The sequence below is a fragment of the Nyctereutes procyonoides genome, unplaced genomic scaffold, assembly GCF_905146905.1.
Source record: "Nyctereutes procyonoides isolate TBG_1078 unplaced genomic scaffold, NYPRO_anot_genome, whole genome shotgun sequence".
Classification (NCBI taxonomy): Eukaryota; Metazoa; Chordata; class Mammalia; order Carnivora; family Canidae; genus Nyctereutes; species Nyctereutes procyonoides.
This window is the reverse complement of record NW_026575129.1, coordinates 1,442,614-1,458,708: the sequence shown is the minus strand read 5'-3', so window position 1 is coordinate 1,458,708 and position 16,095 is coordinate 1,442,614. Positions and strand designations below refer to the sequence as shown.

Here is a 16,095-nt window from a genome sequence, read left to right as displayed (position 1 = left end):
ATTTGAATTTTAAGCTAATGACAGAGAATGTTTTAATAAATAAATGCCTTAAGAATAAAAAAAAAGAATATGCATAGATGTACTATTTTTGCAACTTCCTGTGAATCTAAAATTATTTCAAAATCAGAAGTTGAAGAAATCACTCTACAATTTCTTTTTTTTTTTTTTTAAATTTTTATTTATTTATGATAGTCACAGAGAGAGAAAGAGAGAGAGGCAGAGACATAGGCAGAGGGAGAAGCAGGCTCCATGCACCGGGAGCCCAATGTGGGATTCGATCCCGGGTCTCCAGGATCACGCCCTGGGCCAAAGGCAGGCGCCAAACCGCTGCGCCACCCAGGGATCCCCACTCTACAATTTCTAACAAATGTAATTATTTCCTCTACTTGTCAATTTGTCTCTGAGGCTTAAGGGCACTTGCTCTTTCAATTTAATAAGCACTGAATATTGGCTAAGTTTTATTTGGGACAGCTATTTCAAGAGTAAGAACTCTAACTCCCTGGGTTTTACCATTCAAAGTGATAATATGCTTTATAATAACACTTTATAAAAACACTTTTGTCATTTTAACTTACAGTGATACAATACATGGTACGATACTGAATCTGAAGTCAAAAAGGAGGTGGCTACTTTAAGTTAACTGTCTACCAGCTACGGCTTGTCTTGACCTTGTTGAATTTATGCATGCTTTAACCTGGCTGCTCTCCATCTGTGTACATACTTCATTCTGAGTTCCTGCCATATATTACTTTGCACAGGCCTTTTCATATTTCTGCGTAGTCCTCACATTTGTTGTGCCCGAAGCAATGAGGCCATCTGCTGCATTAACACATCCCAGTATGCCAGATCTTCTTTCATAATGAGGTGTTCACATGACCCCTTTTGGCTTCTCAGTTCAGGCTTACCTTGGGTAGACCAATAGACTCCATTGCTCTTAACCACTGGACCGTATTGTCTGTATGTCGAAAATGAAGGCCGGACTTCTAGTGTGAAGATGGGGAGGGGGAGAAGAAGGGACCACATGAAAAGTGAGTCATTTGTAACAACTTTTTTTCATTAGCAGGATGTTTTCCAATTCTATTTCTCCTAAAATAGAGTTATTAATCATAAAACAATTGGAGACACAATAAAGAAGACTAGGCTATCTCAGCAACAGCATTAGTAATGGACCATTCCAGTCCCCACAATTCACATATTTGAGGTAATTCTGAACTAGAATCTCAACATTTAATGTCTAGCACATGCCCCAGGATATTTTATATGAGACACATGTGCACACACATGCATGCACACATACGCACACACGGTGTCAAGATTTTGGCAACCATGGCTGAGAAACTTAGCAACTTCAAGAAAATAGGATTTTTAGAAGACTAAATGCTTTCTTCCTGGTTTCTGGTTCTGCCAAAACATTTTTTTTTCTGATCATGAATAGAATTTCTGTAGAAAACCTGTAAATGTAGAAAAATACATAGAAAAAAAAGGGGGGAACCCCCACAGTTCAGGGGCAATTTTAGTATGCCCTCCTCTTATAATTTAATCATAATCTTTGTGTAAGAAATAAATCTTCAGCAGAAATGTTTTACAAGACCTTTCTCTACGTGCACAATGACAACAGGCTTTCTATGTCTTCTGCTTTTCTTTAAAGCCTTCCTCAGTCTTTTCCCCACAGTCTATAACTGTGGCAACCTTACCTGTATCTCATCAAGTAGGTACTGAAACATTGGGAGCTTTACGGGTACTCCGTATTTTTCCTTAGTTAAATGAGTAGCATAAAGTTATGTATTTTATTTTTCATTTTAGTATATGAAAAAACAGGAATTACAGCAAGTTTCATTATATAATATCCAATAACAGATAATCACATTCAGAAAGCCTGGCCCTTCCTACCTCTTCTACGATCTTCTACAAATCAAATAGTTTATGTAAAAGAAAATGTTTTTGTTGCTGTTAGACTTATACTTTATTTTTAAAAAAATTTTATTCATTTATTCATAGAGACACAGAGAGAGAGAGAGAGAGAGGTGGAGACACAGGCAGAGGGAGAAGCAGCCTCCATGCAGGGAGCCTGACGTGTGACTGGATCCCAGGTCTCCAGGATCACACCCTGGGCTTCAGGCAGCACTAAACTGCTGCGCCACCTGGGCTGCCCTAGCCTTATACTTTATAAAGTATAGGTCAAATTAACATTTGACAAATGTGTATGCCTTTTTAGTAGTGGTCAGACTGAATTCTGTGTGTCAAGCAAGCACTGCATGTAAATTATCTCTGCTTTTCAAAACACTCTGCAAGGCAGTTATCATTTCCCATTTTTTAGAGATGAAGAAACTGAGGCCAGAAAGACCAACTAATTTGCCTGAGACCAATTAGGTGTTAAGTGGCTGAGCTGAGATTCAAAATGAGGTCTCTCTGAAACTGAAAACCTTCCTCATATTAGCATTCCCTAGTGGTAGAACAAAGGACCTAATCATGGTGGGATTATTCTTTGAATGGAAAACATCAGCAGTTACTAAGAAATCACTAGAGGGAGGAGAGGTGAAGGAAGAGGAAGGGAGAGGGAAAGAGGAAAAAAAGGGAAGAGGGGCACTGGGGAGAGAGGGCAGGGGAGGAGGGGGAGGGGGCCTGGAGAGTTAAGAGCCAGGCAGTACTGTCTGAGGGAGACTCAGCATAAACAACTCTTACAGAATACAAACAAGTCTGAGACACAGCCACTCTGTGACCATGGAGGGACAAGATGGAAACAATCCACATTCACATCAAGACAGAAAAGAGGAACCTAGGCACCACAAAATAACTAAATGTCCCACTGTTCCAACTAAGATGAGCAACCGTTTTCATGGATGAGTCTAATCCCCATTTTATCTTTTCACCTCCTAGATAAAAAGTACTGGAGCACCAAACTGATGCTGCTTCCTGACAACTCTCCAAAGATAACTGGTCTTTGCTTCCCTAAATCCATATTAGAATCACCAGTACAAGCCCAACTCTACACTAAGCTCCTCTTCCCTCCTGCTCATAGTCCCATCAGTATGTATATTTTTCTTGCCATAACAAGTTAAATAAACCTAATTTTGTTTGACCCTTGTTTGAAAGCTGGTTTCTTGGCAGTCTTCATCTGGTGGGCTTCAAAAACCCAAATTATTAAGCAGTTATCCGTGTCCACTTAGTGGTCTTATTAGCCAGGTAACCTCGGGAAAGTTACAAATCTCTTTGAACCTTGGTTCCTCAGCCATAAAATGGATATATCATAAATCTCTGAGTTGAGATGGAATGAGAATACACATATAGCAATTAGTTGCAAAGGGCATCTAAGAAGGCAATAAATATTAGTTATTATAATTATTGTATGCTATAGGACCAGGCTTGCAACCTTATTCACCTTAAGGTCAGAAAAAGGTTTAGTGTTTCATGAAAGAGGCACTGAAGGAAAGGGTGGTTATCTTGGTCTTATTTCTATAGTAAACGAAATGACAGATTTCAAATCCTTCGTCCATTTTAAACATCTGAAGAATGCTGACTTCGGAATGCTAAGGTATACATATTCAAGAAGGTTCGGTGCGTGATGTGCATTAACATCTTCAATTTACTGTATTTATTTCAATTAGAACAAAAATAGTATCCTAAACATTGAGGCCCAAAATAAGCTTAGTCCATAACCACTTTCACCTTGTCTATTTTTTCACCAGTCCCCCATATTCATACCAGGCTAGATGGCATGTTTGTAGTCTTATTTAGGGAAGGGTTATTAATGTCTATCCACCTAATTTCTTCCAGCTTTGGACTAGAACGTACATGCTGATTTCCCACTGCTGAGCTATTTCACCAGCCAATAAGGTTACTTAAGCTTAAATTGAACAGATGAGGAATTATCTAAGTCTTCTTTGGATGATAACTTCTTCTACCTAAGAACTCACCTGAATAGTTAACATCTATAACATCTATTTTAAGTCCACTGTTATCCATGTACTGCCTGGAAAGATACCGCTTTCTGTTCTTAAGCATCACCAAACTCAAGGAATGCCCTTCTTGCTCCCTCCTCTCCTTTCTCTTGCCCATCTTAACCACCTTGGGAACACTGTGGGAACATGCCTTCACCATGTAAGCCTTGGCCTTTTTACACTCTACCCCCCTTTAGAACTGGCTCTCTCCCCTTGGTCATGTTGTGCTGTCCACCCAGCCATCTTCTCTTCATAGCCCTCTACCCATTTCTAATCCCTCTCCAGGTTGTTTTCTCTCTTGAACCCATTTACTTCTTGTCTATGTAGGCCACTATTACCTGTCACCTGGCCTAGTTATCCCCTCATTGGACTGCCTCCACCCTCATCTTGCAATTTATTCTACACATAGCAGCCGACTCATCTTTGTGAAGCCATGATGCCTCTTTCAATGGCTTCCTCTTCAGTGACTTATGATGAAGTCACAGATCTCCCAGCCTGGCTGTGTGATCAGTCTCTGCTTCGATCTTGGCCTCATTTTTCACCACTGTCCCTCACCACAGGCTTTCAGCCACTCTGTTTTGCCCAAGCTTTTTTCTTCCTCAGGTCTCTCAAAAATAGGCTCCTTGTCTGGACTGTCCTCGCTACTCCCCACCCTCAAAGCTGCACATGGATGATTTTTTTCCTCGTTCTTCCCGCCTCAGAGGTAAATGTCTCCTCAGAGCAGCTCATCCTCTATGCAGTGCTGTCAGTAATATCAGCTTTAATTTCTTCCCTCATATAACCATCACAACCCACAACTGTGTATTTACTTACAGTCTGCCTCCTCAGCCCTAAGTGCCATGAAATCACATCTGCCTTGCTCACCACTCTGCCTTCATGTGCAGAACAGTGCCTGGGCACGTGGCAGGGGCTGATAAGTACTGTATGGGTAAGTCAATTTTATACTGTATGTTTTTCTATTATAGTACAATTTTATCTTCTTTCCCTCTACCTTTATTAAAATTTATTATATTATTTATCTAGAAACTGGTAGATTATCTCAAATCCAAGTAATATATAAGAAAAGAATCATCTGGGATAATTATTAAGAGTGTAACTTCCTGGGTCCCTGGCCAAGAGACTTCCTGACTCAGTAGCCTGGGCTGGGCCCAGAAATCCACGTTTTACACACATTCATCGAGTGGTCCTGCAGGAGATTTTAGCATCACATTTGGAGGAAGAGTGTCAGACTCCAAGCACCCTAAGTATCAAATAAAGCACAGAAGATAAGAAATGGAGTCCTTTAACTTATTCAAAACTACTGTCATTCTTTTTAACCAAGTTGTTTCCCTAGCACTGCCCATGGGCTATATCCTTCACCATTCACCGAGGAGTGCACAAAGACAACACACACAGTTCCTGCTTTCAGGACAAGGCAATGTTTACGGTACACCATGGTGTGTCCAAAAGGGACAATGTCAGGTGTCACAGTGCACATGGCATGGTCACAGAGCTGGGACCTGGAGTGGCAGGTGGAGGTGGACAGGGAAAGCATACTTATCATTAGAAGGTTGAACTCTAATATTTGGGACATCTTTGTAACCTTAAATTAACGAGGGACCAGGGTTGTACTTAAGCTGGCAGACAAAGGGGATGGGATGGCATTGAAAGCTCCCATCTGTTTAACTCAGAGCCATCACTGCCCAGACTGAGGCTGTTAGAGTTTGGGGACAGAGCTCTTGCCTCAGAGACACACAACCTAACAGGCAGGTCATATTTTATGGCTCTAGTCCAAGCAGACTCTGGAGCAAGAGCTTACGCTTGCTGAACTCATGGTTGCCAGATGGTGTATCCAGGGCTGGGGCTGTGTTAGCTACCATTCCTTTGTGTCTCAACATCTTTGCTACAGTCCCATGATTCGGTGGCTCCTTATGAAGAACCACAGGATGGGCTTCAGTCCTAAAGAACCTAAGAACAGGGATCCCTGGGTGGCACAGCGGTTTGGCGCCTGCCTTTGGCTCAGGGCGCGATCTTGGAGACCCGGGATCGAATCCCACGTCGGGCTCCCGGTGCATGGATCCTGCTTCTCCCTCTGCCTGTGTCTCTGCCTCTCTCTTTCTGTGTGACTATCCTAAATAAATAAAAAAATAAAAAAAAAAAGAACCTAAGAACAGGAAATTAAGTATCCTGTTCGCTAATATCTGACTCCTTTCAATTCTGTAAAATGAATGAAATGGCCTTAAAATTTTATGGTTACATGGCAACTAACTAAAAATTCTCTTTCAAAGACATTAGGCATTCTCGGAGATTTAATAAATGAGAGGGAAAAGGCTGTTTTGTCCAGTGAATGAAGGGAGGGGTAGTTTCCCTTGGTCCTGTACTTTCTCCCACGTCCTAGCTGGCACCACCACCCCTCCCTCTGCTATACTTCCCTTCTCTCTGCCCTTCTCCTAGCATCGTCTCTCCTGTATATCTGGCCTCCGTGACCTGACGGGTAGGAGTGGCAAACACAATACTTCTGTCTTAGTATTTTGTTCAAAAACGTCATCGCTTGCCTGGGCTCCATAGATATTTCATTTGTAACATGGAACAGGAAATATTTCCCCTGTCTCCATCCCAAAGAGAAGTTGCTATTCATTCAAATGGTAGGCTTCCTGATGCCAGGAGGAAATAGCACCAGTTTGATTCACCAGGAGAGGTCCACAGCTGACCTAGAGACACTTACAGTCAAAGGTGTATGATGTGCCAAGTGGAGTAAAGAGGTATCCCACCCCTCGCTTGGAGCTCTTGCTGGTCTGATTCTCATCTCTAACAATGTCAAAATAAAACACCCAAGACCCCCTTTCAGGATGGGCTGGAGCCCAGGCCAACTACACTTTAACTCTGTCATCAGATCTACATGACTGTTAGAAATAACAGGATGAAAGTGTGGTAATAGTCATCACAGAAGCAATGAAAAAATAAAAATCGGTGGCAAAATGTGGACAAGTAATTTATTTTGTGGTGTGGGGATATAAATAATTTTTTCCTGCTCTTTTCTGAAATAAAAAAATATTTTTCAAAATTAAATAAAATCATTTTGCCTAACTCAATCATTGATTTAGTAAAGTCTTATGAAAAGCTAACATAATGAGCTAGGACTCTAGGGAGGTACACATGACTTAATCAGCTCAAAAGTACTTAAACAAACACAAATACTTTTATTCCTAACATTATTCAAGGCAGGAAGTTTAGTTCAGTTACCTTTTAGCCCAGAATATGAAAACAGACTCATAAAAGAGGTCTCACCTCTTCTTGTCTATGGCTAGCCTAAATGATGACTCAAACATTTGCTGTGAATTAAATATACATACTTAATTTTATTATTTTATTTTTTAAAAAGATTTTATTTAGTTATTTGAGAGAGAGAGAGAGTGAGTGATCACAGGCAGGGGTAGGGGCAGAGGGAGAAGGAGAAGCAGACTTGCTGCTCAGCAGGGAGCCCAATGCAGGGCTCCATCCCAGGACACTGGGATCACGACCTGAGCTGAAGGTAGATGCTTAAGTGACTGAGCCACTCAGGCACCCAAAAATATATTTTTTCATTTTTTTATTAAAGATTTTATTTATTTATTCATGAGAGACACAGAAACAGAGGCAGAGACACAGGCAGAGAAAGAAGCAGGCTCCATGCAGGGAGCTGATGTGGGACTCGAATCTGGAACTCCAGGATCACGTCCTGAGCTGAAGGCAGATGCTCAACTCCTGAACCACCCAGGCATCCCAAAATATACACATTTTAAAAATAAATTTTGCTTCAGTAACCCTGAAGGGTGGTATGAGTCATACAGTTAATAGGAAAGCATTCCATTTTCAACTAAATGTTGTCCTGGCAATTTTAAGACAGATAACTTTTAGAGATACTTTAAAATCTACAGATTTAAAAAAAACGATATAAAGAACTAAATACAGTTGATCCTTGAACAACACTGGTTTGAGCTACGTGGGTCCACTTGCATGCAGACTTTTTTTTTTTCCAATAAATGTACAGCACTGTAACTATATTTTCTCTTATGATTTTAATAATGTTTTTCCTCTACTTTACTGTAAGAATAAGTTTGTAATACATATGACATACAAAATAACATGTTAATCAACTTATGGGTAAGGTTTCTAGTTAACAGTAGGCTACTAGTAAAATTTTGAGAGTCAAAAGTTATAGTGGAGCAAACAAAAAATTAAGAGTACTCTCTTCTAAATCCCTTATCAATTTACAGCAACTCATTTAAGCTTTCCATAAGTAATATTAACATACAATGAGTATTACTGACTTCATTTCAGAGTCAAAAGCTGAGATGTAAACTTGAACAGCTCAATGTTTTCAGAAAACGCATTTTAACATGCATCTGATTATAATGCTATACCTCTTCCAATACATCCCAGAGTGGGAGCTGATAATCAAACCCAACAGAGTAGACAGAAGGAGAACCCAGGTGGAAGGATTAGCTTGGGATAGACAGATGGATACCTTCCCCTGTAAGACTGAAGGGGGAGATCCCTCTTCCATTCCCATATCCTCTTATTCTCATATAGGCAGGATTGTAGGTCGGAAGGATATAAATTAAGAGTGATGGTTAAGGTTATTTTCTGGAAATAAATGACTAACCAAAACAAAAATTCATATGTGGACTTCAGACTGTGCAGTGGGAAGGGATTCCTTAATGCCCTCACTGGTCAAGGGTCAACTGTATAATAAATGAAGAATGAAGGATATAAAGAATCACATTTCAGAGAAGCTTTAGAAATTCTGGCCCAAAGTGCCAAAGAAATCACTTATTCCAGGAGGGAACACCACATGCTTAAAAACTCTTTCGAAGACACATCTAATGGAGGGGTCTTTTAGGTTGGTGCTTGCCTTTTCCTCCTTCATTTCTTAGTGAAAAATGCCATGCGTAAAGTTGATGTAATAGTATAATGAACTCCTAGGTACCCATCACCTAACCTCAACAATTATGAACTCATGGCCAGTCTCTAATCTCTCTCAATCCTCTTCCCCATTATTCTGGAGCAAAGTCTTAGATATATTGCTTTATCTATGAATACTTAGACATGTGTCTCTAAAATATCATTTTTAAACTCAGGTCAAGACTGTTTTTTTTTTTTTTTTGGGATCCCTGGGTGGCGCAGTGGTTTGGCACCTGCCTTTGGCCCAGGGCGCGATCCTGGAGACCCGGGATCGAATCCCACGTCAGGCTCCCGGTGCATGGAGCCTGCTTCTCCCTCTGCCTGTGTCTCTGCCTCTCTCTCTCTCTGTATGACTATCGTAAATAAAAAAAAAAAAGAAAGAAAGAAAAAAAAAAAAGACTGTTTTTTTTTTTTTTAAGACTGTTGTTATCTTGGTTTTGTTTTCTCCTCATGTGTTCTCCCAAATTAGCAATTAAATAATTAACACAAATTGCATACCAAAAAAAATTAGTCTTATTTTGTCTTAAACATTAAATAGAAAAGAATACCTACCTGATTATTCCATGTTACTACTCATTTGCTCAGACTGGCCCTAACTCTTTGGGGCCACAAAAGTTGGGTATTTTACTCCTTGATGAGAACAAGGGAAGTAATAAACTATGTCAGTGGTGGAAAAAAAAAAGAAGGATATAGTGCCCTCCCTTTGACATTTACTGATACCAGTAAAAATGACCCCCATGAAGGAATAATGAAGGGGGGCCTGGGAGGCCCCAGAAATCAGACGTGTCTCAGCCTCAGCCCAGAAATAGAAACATTCTGCTTTTATTATTATTATTTTTTCATTCTGCTTTTAAACTGCTGCTCCCTCAGGAATGATTATTAGCAGGTTTCAAAGACCAAGGACACTCCCTCCCCATCCCACAAAATCCTTATAGAAACACTAAAAGTAGGGAAAGGAAATGAAATATTAAACTTTCACTTTTAGATGGAAGCCAAAACCAATTACATCTCAGTTACCTTGTAACGTGTTTGTTCCACATCATAGATCTTTTTCTCTGATACCATTTTTGGGGCAAAGAACTTGGCTAACTTTGCAAGGTAAACTCCATTCCGGAGCCCTTCTTCCAGTTCAGTGGTTGGTGGCAATTCTTCGACTAAGCAGACTTCCATCCACCTAGAAGTATGAGAAAAAAACCTCCAAGTGATTCCAGTTGGTTAACTTTGTGTAGATGAAGAGATGCAGCATCTCGCTGTGTGTGTTGGAGACATTAACAAAGGGAACAGGATCTGAAACATCTTTAGCTAAGACGGGAAGAGAGGACTTTCTGGGTGGGCAAGGAGTCCGAAAAAAGAGATATACAAGTGGGACTCAAAGCCCAGAGCCATTGAACTCACTTCCATTCCAGAGCTTGTCAACTTCATCTTTGTCTGAGTCTCTGCCAATTCTCTTTTGTGCCAAAGAGGAAAATGGCCAAACCATTTTGTATGGGTGGAACTTATCTGCTGACATAGCAAAAAATAATTCCAAGTTTATGAACCCAAAGTGGAAGAAAGACTTGTAGGGCTGATGCCTTGGGGAAAGCACAGTCCAAGGTACTATAAGATCTATAGCTGCCTCAGTCCAGAAATGACTATCAGGAAATGTAAGAAAGGCGTGGAAAAGGAGCATCAAAAATTCAGAATGTTTTCTTCAAATAGTACACATTCCATTTACCAATACCAGGAGCTTATTACAACATCCTTACTTTTTTGAGAAGATGGAGTATTTACTGAGTTATGAAAAAATATCTCAGAAAAAGATCAGATTAAATCTTAGGACACTGTGCGAATATTGTAGAAAAGATAGCATCAAGGTTATCATAGGTTCGTTCGAGGACACACAGTGGACAAGGGAGGCTGGGCCAGCTCACATTTCACATTGGTATGTCGTGAATTTGCTGGACTTATAAAGATAATATTATTCCTATCCATTCTCAAGTAATGGTTACCTACTGTAGGATCCAAGAGGCAGATGTGCAGGTGTTCAGGAAAGGACTCACCACTTCCCTGCCACTGATCCACAAATCATGAACTATTAGTGTGAGGACTATGGCCAGGCCCTGCCTGAGGATCATTCACACATCTGCAGCTGATCCTATCAACATCTGGCACAAGAGGACAGTGTTCTGCAATATTAACAACTGATCCTGATCCAAGCAGTGAACATTGTAAAATATTTCAACTGCTTGTAGCTCTGGACAACAGCCTTTAAAAAGCTCAGAGAGTCCCTAATAATCAGTAATTGCTGGCCACTTATTAGGCACTGTAAAATGTGGACCATATGAGAAAAATAGAAACATAAGCCCTGCTTTCAAAGAGCATTAAATGTAATTGAAGAGGCAAGGCGATCCCCAAGGAAAAACCACAGAACCACATAAGAAAGGTTCTTATGCCCAATGCTACATGGTAGTGCTTAACAATAAGGCTGGGAATAAAGGGGGGTAACTAGGTTATCACTACACTGCTCAGGGAAAGTACTGAAGAGATGATGGGCCCCGGATATGGCCTCGAAAAATGGAGTATTTGCAAAGGCAGAGAAGCACTAGAAACCAGGGAGCAAGACAGATCGACGGCACAGAGGAGACATGGGGAACTCACGGAGAAGGCCCAGAGAAGACTCTGGGCCCCTGGGGCTCCTGGGAAAAAAGGAAATGAAGTGGAGTGAGTATAGAGTTGGGCTCTGGAGGATCTAGCACAGGAGGAGTGCTGTTACCTGCTGTCACAGGAAGCAGAGAGCTCCTGGCAGCTTCACGGCAAAAGAGTGACACGTTGACAGTGGTAATTAGAGAAAATTAATCCTGTATGATGGATGCCCTGAGACAAAGCACTTTTTTGGGACTTTTCCATTGTGAGGAACTGAGGGACTGGATTAGACAGGAAGAAATGGGAAGGAGGGAAACCAGGAGACACTTGAAGGAAGCAGTAACGGGACTTGGTGACCGCTTAGAAAAAGGAGGTCAGAGGAAAGGAAAAGCTTATCAGCCAGTAAGAGGGGTCTGGTATAGAGAGAGCTCTCTGCTCTGGGAGGCAGACCCAAGTCAGCTGTGTGACCCAGGAACGTCCTCTAACCTCTCAGGGCCGGTTTTGTCCTCTGCTCAAGGGATAATTAGAAGGATGGGATAATAAAGTTTTTCCCAGACCTAAGATCCTAAGGAATTGGTAAAAATGAGATGAAGAGCTTGGCTTTCACTCATCCCATACAAGGTATATAAGGGATATCTGGTTTATATAAGCCTGGCTTTAAGAAATCAATAATAATGTTGCTCTTTAAATAAAAATTGGGCCAAAATCCACTGTAGTAGGCTAATTTTCTAACCTACATAAACCACAAATCACAGCATTATGCTAATTCATATTAAGACACAATCTGCTCTTGAATCATTAGCTTGAAAACTTAACTGTTTTTAACATAATATATAATTGCTTGATAACAATCCCGTGATCAGAGTATGTGTGAGGAGTGGGTGAGAGGTGAATTAACAATCGGTAGTGCAGGGGCTTAAAATATAACAGGGAACAAAAGGCAGGAAGCTAAAATAAAAAGTGAAATATGGTATTTTAGATTTGGGCTTATTAAAAAAAAGATACTTCTGTCGATATTAGAATATATATGTGCAGTTGGCTTCAAACACTAATGACACTAGAAAGTTGGGTTAGCTACAGCCTGTTTAAATACAGCCACTGCTAATGCTTATGACATTATGGACTACCCAAGGCAAAGGCCACTTCTTCCACTTTATAATTAATCCCTTTGTGCCTGCCAATGTGTTTACACATAGTAGATACCCAATAAATTGGTATTTAATGATGGATTCTGAGCGCCTAAGAAAAATTTCTGCAAGCAACACAGTTGATCAAAAAATCTTCAGGACACTGCCAAAAATATGTCAGTGTTGCATTTTTGCAACACTAAGCATCAATGAGGGTATCTTTTGTCATTTCCTTAAAAGTTAAATGATAAAGCTATTATCATCAATGATAATTCATATTAAAGGACTATTTTGTGCTAAAACTTATATTAAATACTTCATGGGGACTATCATTTAATCCTCAAGATCACCTCATAAAGAAGATCACCCTTTTTAGATGATCATCTGAGGGTCTGAAAAGCCCAGTGCCATGCAATTGGTAACTGAAAGACCTCAAAAAGCTGCCAGGGCCACTGTTCCTCTAATTTTAACTTTTAACTTCTCACAACTCACCCAAGCTACCTCTAGAGTAAGAGTAAGAGTTCCATAGTTTAGAGACATATGTGCTATCACTATTTCAGTATAAGGTCAGAGAATAGTATATGAACTGTCAAAATTGAGTCAATTTCCTGGAGTTTCATTTATTCTCTTAGAATTCCCTTTTGGTCACCTGCCTTGAAACAATAAATGGTAAATGGCCTTGGCTGCCTCTTATGAGTGCTGTTTCAAGCAGGGATTCAAGGAAGTTATGTTTCCAACAGGGTATGAAAAGCTTAGAGCCTCTCCACTGGAGTCACTTCCTAGAGAACTCTTATAAGCCTACACAAGATCTCAAAGAGTATTCTAAAATCTGCAACTTGGAAACTCCTCTTAATTATTAGTCAGTGGATGCTTAACAAAAATTGACTGATAGCAAGACTCTTCTTCTGGGGCAGTTGGTAAACTCTGACAAAAAAAAAAAATCAGACTGGAGACTTAGCCTTTTTCTAAAAGTGTTAAAATACCTCACAATAAAGCAGAAACTCTAATATGCAAACTTTTAAACTAGGACACTGTCATGTGGGCTGGGAATCCTTTTGATCTACCTTTCAAAAGTATAAGGAAAGAACTTGGAGCAGAGATACCAAATGGTTCATTCCAGAAGCTAGGGGATAGCTAGGAATGGCTGCTGACTAGGGTCGACATTTCCCAGTCCCACAATATCTGTGTGGGGCCAAGTGGCTGGGTTGTGACCACATAATAGGAGAGGAAATGATGTGCACTGCCCCTAGGCGTGCCTCAGGAAAGTCTCCCTTAGATGAGCTTCCACTGTCTCCTCTGCTGCCTGATGGCAGGATACTAAAGCTTGTGGCAAGGCGGTGGTGGTGGTGGTAGGGCACACCTAGCTAGCTCAGTTGGTAGAGCATGTGACTCTTGATCTTGAGGTTGTGAGTCCAATCCCCACACTGGGTGTGGAGCCTACTTAAAATAAAGAAATAAAATAAAAACAAAATCTTTAAAAAAATACAATAAAGCTCATGACAGCTTTGAAAGAGAAAGAACTCCATTAGCCTGGGTCCCTGAAAAACTGTGGTAAAGAGGTGCCTGTGGCCCCTCATCCTCATCTTACATTATTTAACCTTACTTGAGCAAGAATTAAACTTCTATTGTCAACCTCAACTTAGTGGTTTATCTGTTATACAAGCCAGTGTTACCTGGCCAAACCAATAAATACGCGTAGTGTGATTTTTGTGGTTCATTGGGATCACACTTCCTATAACGATCACAATGTAGAGACAACTGGCCTGATGTTCAGGAAGTCTGCCTCGCCTCTGTGATCAGTAGCTGTATGTACTGGAAAAGGTCATTTAAAACTCTAAACTGAGTTTTAGTCTATGAGTCTAAAATTATAATGGAATTCAACATGACAGTGTAATTACGTAATATGATTTTGTTTTATTAATAATTTTACTGAGAAATAGTCCATATACCATACACTCACCCATTTAAGATATACAATGCAATGATTTTTAAACATGTTTATAGGGTTGTGAGATCATCACCATTCTCAGTAATGGAACATTTTCATCACTCCCAAAAGAAACTCCAGACCCATTAATAGTCACTTGCCATTCGCCCCACTACTCCCAGCTCACTAATGTACTTTTCTCCTGATTTGCCTATTCTGTACATTCATGTAAATGGAATTCTACGATACGTGGCCTTTAATGATTAGCCTTGTTCACTCAGCATACGGTTTCAAGGTTCATCTAGGGTGTAGAATGTATCAGTACTGGATTCTTTTTTATTGCTGAGTAATACCCCACAGTATGGATATATTACATTTTATTAGTTTATTGACATCTGTGTTTTTTCCACTTTTTGGCTATTTGGAACAATGCTAATAACTTGTATACTAACATTAGTGTATAAGGTTTGGCATGGATAGAGGCTCTCATTTCTCTTGGGTATACACCTAAAAGTGGAATTGCTGGATGGTAAGGCAACTCCATGTTCAGTCTTTTTAGGAACTTCCAGATTGTTTCCCAGAGCAGCAACAACATTTTATATTCCTAGCAAGAGTGACAGAGGATTCTAATTTCTCCACATTCTTGCCCACACTTTGATGTCTTTTTTTATTATAGCCTTCCTAGTAGAGGCAAAGGGGTACCTCATTACGGTTATTCTCATTTCCATGATGGCTAATGATATTTAAAATCTTTTTATGTGTTTATTGCCCATGTATATAACTGTTAGAGCAATGTCTATTCAAATCCATTGCCCATATTTTCTTGGATTATTTTTATAATGAAGTTATAAGAGTTCCTTATATATTTGGTATACAAGTCCATGATCAGATAAATAATTTGAGTATCTCTATTCACTCTGTATGTTGTCTTTTCACTTTTTAAAAAAGATTTTATTTTTTATTGTACATAGAAAGAGAGAGAAAGCACACAAGCAGGGGGAGCAGCAGGCAGAGGGAGAGGGAGAAGCAGGCTCCCGCTGAGCAGGGAGCTTGATGTGGGGCCCAAACCCAGGACCCTGAGATCACAGCCTGCACTGAAGGCAGATCCTCAACTGACTGAGCCACTCAGGCACCCTATCTTTTCACTTTCTTGATGTTGTCTTTGTAAGAATAAAGAGGTTTTAATTTTGACAAAGTCCCATCTATCTATTTTTTCATTGCCTGTACTTTTAGTGTCATATCTAAGAAATTCTTAACTGAAGGTCACAAACATTTATCTGTTTTCTTCTAAGAGCTTTACAGTTTTAATTTGTACACTTATGCCTGTGATCCCTTTTCAGTTATTTTTTTTTTTTGTAAATTTTGAGAGGTAAGAGTCTGAAGTCATTCTTTTGCATGTGGATTTATAGTTTTCTCACCACTCTTTGTTAAAAAGACTATGCTGTCCCCCCATTAAATTGATGTCCTAAAAAATCAGCTGATTGCAAATGTAAAAAGTTGTTTCTAGACTCTTGATTCTATGCTATTGATCTATATATGGATGATTTACATATGGATG

General features: G+C 40.0%; 1 protein-coding gene across 1 annotated transcript in view; it reads right to left on the bottom strand.

Annotated features, from left to right (window-relative positions):
- Positions 1-16,095, bottom strand: part of IQGAP2 (IQ motif containing GTPase activating protein 2) — a 297,908-nt gene that overhangs the window by 136,966 nt on the left and 144,847 nt on the right. Inside the window, exons 3-4 of the mRNA XM_055342241.1 lie at positions 9,879-10,035; positions 906-983 (exon numbers count right to left, since the gene is read on the bottom strand). Coding sequence (XP_055198216.1) covers positions 906-983; positions 9,879-10,035 — 235 coding nt within the window. The remainder of the gene's footprint in view (positions 1-905; positions 984-9,878; positions 10,036-16,095) is intronic.